The 4,705-nt window shown below is 36.6% G+C and overlaps 1 protein-coding gene across 1 annotated transcript; it reads right to left on the bottom strand.

Moving 5' to 3' along the window:
- Positions 1-1,904: 1,904 nt before the first annotated feature.
- Positions 1,905-4,451, bottom strand: LOC112027441 (protein phosphatase 2C and cyclic nucleotide-binding/kinase domain-containing protein-like). The gene is made up of 3 exons (XM_065780489.1): positions 3,359-4,451; positions 2,235-2,366; positions 1,905-2,087 (listed from the first exon to the last, which is right to left on the bottom strand). The coding sequence occupies exons 1-3, from the start codon at positions 4,388-4,390 to the stop codon at positions 1,905-1,907; spliced, it is 1,347 nt and encodes a 448-aa protein (XP_065636561.1). The 5' UTR covers positions 4,391-4,451.
- Positions 4,452-4,705: the final 254 nt, after the last annotated feature.

Below are 4,705 nucleotides of genomic sequence, written 5' to 3'. Positions count from 1 at the left end.
TCGTATCTATAGAATTTTAATTAAGCCTAAATAGTAGTTCAAGCCCATTACGGATTAGGGTTTTAAATCTACTTCTCCCACTATATAAAGGAAATCCTAAGCACGTTTTTATTAGGCTTTTCAGAGAGAGAAGAGTGTGCCTCTTTTGTATCAAGGGTTTTGTACCTAAAAAGCTCTCTCATATTTTCTACCGGTGTTATTACTTGAAGAATCTCAAGATCCGGTGTTGTAGAAGTTGTTGCCTTCTCTAGTCATCAAAGGTGCTGATGATCTAAACCTTTAAGAGTGGTCTTAGAGTCACAAACAGGATAGTTTGTGTTGCTAAACCTTTGAGTGGGATCTCAAAGTCACAAACGTGGGTGCTTGTGTTTTGCAAAGGCCAAAGAAAGAAGTAGTCCATGCACTCGGAGCTATCATGGGGTTGTGGTAGTAAGTTTTCTACTCGAGGTAGCAATAGGATGTTAGTGGTCTAAGTCGCTATTGTACAAACTTCAATTCTTTCATAGTGGTTTTGCTGTTTTACCTTGAGAATAGCTAGGTTAAATACTCCCCAGGTTTTGTTACCGGTTTGGTTTTCCTGGGTCATCATATCTTTGTATTCTTTATATTCCGTACTTTACATTGATATGATTATATAATTGTGTTAACCTAGATCTGGAATTTGGACTAAGTAATCACTTGGTTAATTAACTAGGTTAATCTAGTTGTGTTTTAAGGGGTCTAAAAACTCATTTAACTGATCATCGATGCAAGTAAATATCAATTCACACTTTGAGTATTCATCGTTGGAACTATTTTCCTATTTCTCCTTAGTCGCAGATAATTAGAAAACAAGCGATCTAATTAACCCTAACTACTAAACAACCCAAGACAAGTGCTAAAGGTTTAATCTAGTAGTAGCCTTAAGAATTAGAGAGATCAATGAAACTAAACAACACAAGCACAAGCGGTTGTATTTAATTTAGTCAAGAGTTCTTCCTAAGATCTAATAACTTCTGACATAGCAAATCATTAAATCTTGGTTGTTTAGCAAATTAGAGAGATCAAACAATTATGTATTTGATATCTAATCTAGCAATAGATTGCAACAAATAATAAACTAGTAGGCCTCATAGTAATTAAACGAGACAATCATAAAAATAGGCACAGAAGAACATCTGATATTCAAAGCATAAATTGAACAATAAAAACAAATTAGATCTCACAGTTTTATTGATTCTGAGGCTTTAGTTTCCTTCAACCAAGTATAAAAGTTTAGCCAAGCAGGCGTGTGTCTAGTCTAATTTCTCCTCCCCCTTTTTACACATTAATTCCCCTTTTCCCAAGCCTACAAAATCTCCTAAAAGTATTCTAAATAATAATACCCAAATCTAAATAATTAAGGAAAAATATTAAAAATAAAACAAAGTCCTAATATAACTAGGAAAGTGGTGTTTTCCAGCTGAAATTTTTGTGCACCAGATCTGGAAACTTCTGAAAATAAACCACATCAGGTATTAGGATTTCAAGCAAAGGAACATTCCAAAACATTAGTAGTGCAAGTGCAGCAACTTCAAGCCCGATTTAGACTTTGATGCATCTAGTATCTCTCAAAAATCAAAACATGAAAGTTGTAGAACTTTATATTGGCGTTCCATAGCATCTTGAATCATCTCAATCAGAATTTGATGAGAGAGTTATGCCCAGATTACAAAGCAATGTCGAAACTGTCCAAAATCGGCCAATTAGCTACGTTTTGTACTTAATGCCTCCATTTGCATCCTAAATCAAAATATAAGAATAATGAGTACATTTAGGCACCAAATAAGTATAAAAGACTAAACATTAAGGGAGAAAAATAAGACAATTTGCATTCTCTTCAGTGGTGTAACATTGCTTAGAGTTACACCAAGTGTAACTTGAACTCAACCTATATAGGAAGAAGATGGCAAGATAGAATGTAAACAAGGAAAAGCCATTAGGACAGTCTTTTGTTGATGAGGAAGAAGACAATAGAAGTCAAAAATGTCATAAACCTCCATCACCATCAGGTAGCGATATGATGAATCCATATCAATAGGAACCCAAAGATCCTTTTTAGCTAGAACCTGAAATAGATTATGAACTCAAGGTTATCAGGAAAGAATTCACCCCTGATATGGATGCCCTAGGCAAGGAGTTTGAGTCAGAAGAAAACAGACTCAAAATAAAAAAAAAAAAAGAACAAATATATTGCAAACAACAAGCCTTCTTACATCAGTTAGCTCATTAATATGCACAACAATCACAGTAATGTCATCTGTACGAGTTTCATACTGTAGCCAAAGTCTATAAGATTCAGCAACAATCGCGGCACAAGCATCTCGGGGATCTTTATATTTAGCAACCTGGAAACATAAGTAATATAACACTGAGATCACACTAAAGAAAGAAACTATTTTAAAAATTGCAACTGCTAAAATGCGGGGGGGGGGGGAGAAGAACAAAGGCACTCCCAAATTGATGGTCAACAATGACACTAAAGAAAGAAACTATTTTAAAAATTGCAACTGCTAAAATGCATTACACAACGTCATAAGATTGAAATCAGATAGGTAGAACATCTGATCAATGTTATTCCCCAACAACTGATCTATTACAAAGAATCCATATTTCAGATGCTAATTTTGATGAAGGGTAAGTGATCTCACTGATGAGGAACTAAATTCAAAATTAAAGAAAGTTATTATTTTCTTCCATGAGAATAAGATCTTAAAGTTTAACGTATAATTGTGATAGAAATTCTTTAAAGGAGCTAAAGATCTTTCTAAACCTTTGTGTCACCTTCATAGATGTCAATATTTTGCAGTCCATCATTTCAACTTAAAAAGATTTAAAAAATATGGAATCTTCTTTAGTGTCAAAATATATATTTTTTTCTATAGAGAAACTGTTTATGAGCAATTTGACAAAGATTTTTCTAGAAATTGAATAATTACTGAATCATACAAAAAGGAATTATGTTAACCCACTTCCATGTATGGCACATAATTCCAAGATCCTACCTATATAAATCAAATTGTAACAAATGCTTCTTTTCTAATGCTCATCGTGTTCTTCCCAACTCATGACTGAAGTTTATCAACCATATTCGTGTCACTTCTGCACTTCTCAAACATCTCCAATCGGTAAAAGTCCTAAATGAAAAATTATGCAACCCACATCTAAATTTGAGTCTGTCTATACAGGCTATGTCTATATGTAGAGAATCATTATATCACTACTATAGAAACTACATAGAAAATAAAAGTAGCACGACCCATAATCAATCAAGCACAAGCACATATTGCTCAAAGAACATACATTTGAACTGCTACGGACAAAGAGCAGGGTACCTTACCATGTCAACCACGGTTTGGCTAGATAGAAACTCAAACACCCCATCGCTTGCAAGCACAAAGAAAGGATGCTCCGGCGTGAGCTCCAAAACAACAATTTCAGGGGTAGCTACAACCCCAATTGACTCAGCAATCGAATCACCAATACTCCTTGTAAAAGCTGTGCCTGGATACATCCCATTGGGCACCCATAATCTCGGCGGATCACCATCATCGCCTTCCTCAGTTCCCCAACACTGCACATCTGGGTTCTTTAACCCCTCAATCTGATCCAATGTAAGTACTCTAGCTCCGCAAAGCTTAACTCTTTCGAGCTCATCAGCCCGAAATGGGGTCTGATCAATCGAAAGGTCCACTGCCACTACATCTTTCCCTCTCTGCTCTGCTATAACCGCCCTTGAATCACCTGAATTTGCTACATATATAGTCCTACCACGAACCAATACAGTGATTGCAGTGGTTCCACTCATACTATCATCCAAACTATCAGCACGTAACTGCGAATTGGTCGTTAAATAGGCACCGTGACAAGCCTCAACCGCATCCGCATGAAACCTATTATTCCTAAGCAAATTCTCACACAACTTTCGTTTCACAAACTGAGAACACTGTGCTCCAAATTCACCATGACCATCAAAAACCCCAAAGAAATGGTCATCTGGGTTTGTACCAAATGGGGTGTGAATAGCAAAACTATCCTGATTAGCCTTATCTAGAGCATCAGGGTAATACCCTCTTTGAGACAGGAACGAGTACCGTAATTCATAGTTTCCAGAGGGAATTTTCACGGTTCTTGAACCATCTGGTGGTAGAAACTGAGAGGAAACCCTCGAGAGCCTTGTAACTCCAAACTCTGAGTCCCTGGTGACGCTCAATTGGTTCAATTGGTCTCTAATTTCGGCTTCTTGACCGTCCGTTGATGAGGTTGGAGAAAACACACCGATCTCAGCCGTTGTGTTCGCATTTTGCTGTGTCCCTTTGATTCTCGGAGTTGTAACCTCCCCAATACAAACCCTCGAATAAACGCAACCCATCACTCAAAATCAAATTTTGAGTCTGACCCAGATGCCAGAATTGCCACAACATTCATGGGGTTCAGGAAAAAAAAAAAAAAAAAAAAAAAGCTTGAAAGTTTCAACGGGTCGTTGATACTGTGAAAGCCAATATACCAATGAAACTCGATCACTTTTACCGCTCACAGTCACTGGTTTCTCACTCAAAAACTGAGAGAGGATTGAGATTTGAAAGATTGGATTTTGTAAGAACAAATTTGAAAACCCAGTACGCTCTTTATCTACATCTACTACTACAGGAGGAACCGTTACAAAGAAGATAAAATAACTTATTTC

This window comes from Quercus suber, unplaced genomic scaffold, assembly GCF_002906115.3.
Source record: "Quercus suber isolate HL8 unplaced genomic scaffold, Cork oak 2.0 scaffold_237, whole genome shotgun sequence".
Lineage (NCBI taxonomy): Eukaryota > Viridiplantae > Streptophyta > Magnoliopsida > Fagales > Fagaceae > Quercus > Quercus suber.
This window is presented reverse-complemented; position numbering and strand designations above follow the sequence as displayed.

Bases quoted from the DNA above. Each gene is read 5' to 3' on its own strand.
- LOC112027441 (XM_065780489.1), bottom strand. From the start codon at position 4,390: ATGGGTTGCGTTTATTCGAGGGTTTGTATTGGGGAGGTTACAACTCCG. The intron at 2,367-3,358 runs GTAAGGTACCCT...TTATGTTTCCAG, and splicing joins GCCAAACCGTGGTTGACATG to GTTGCTAAATATAAAGATCC. The intron at 2,088-2,234 runs GTAAGAAGGCTT...AATCTATTTCAG, and splicing joins ATATTAATGAGCTAACTGAT to GTTCTAGCTAAAAAGGATCT.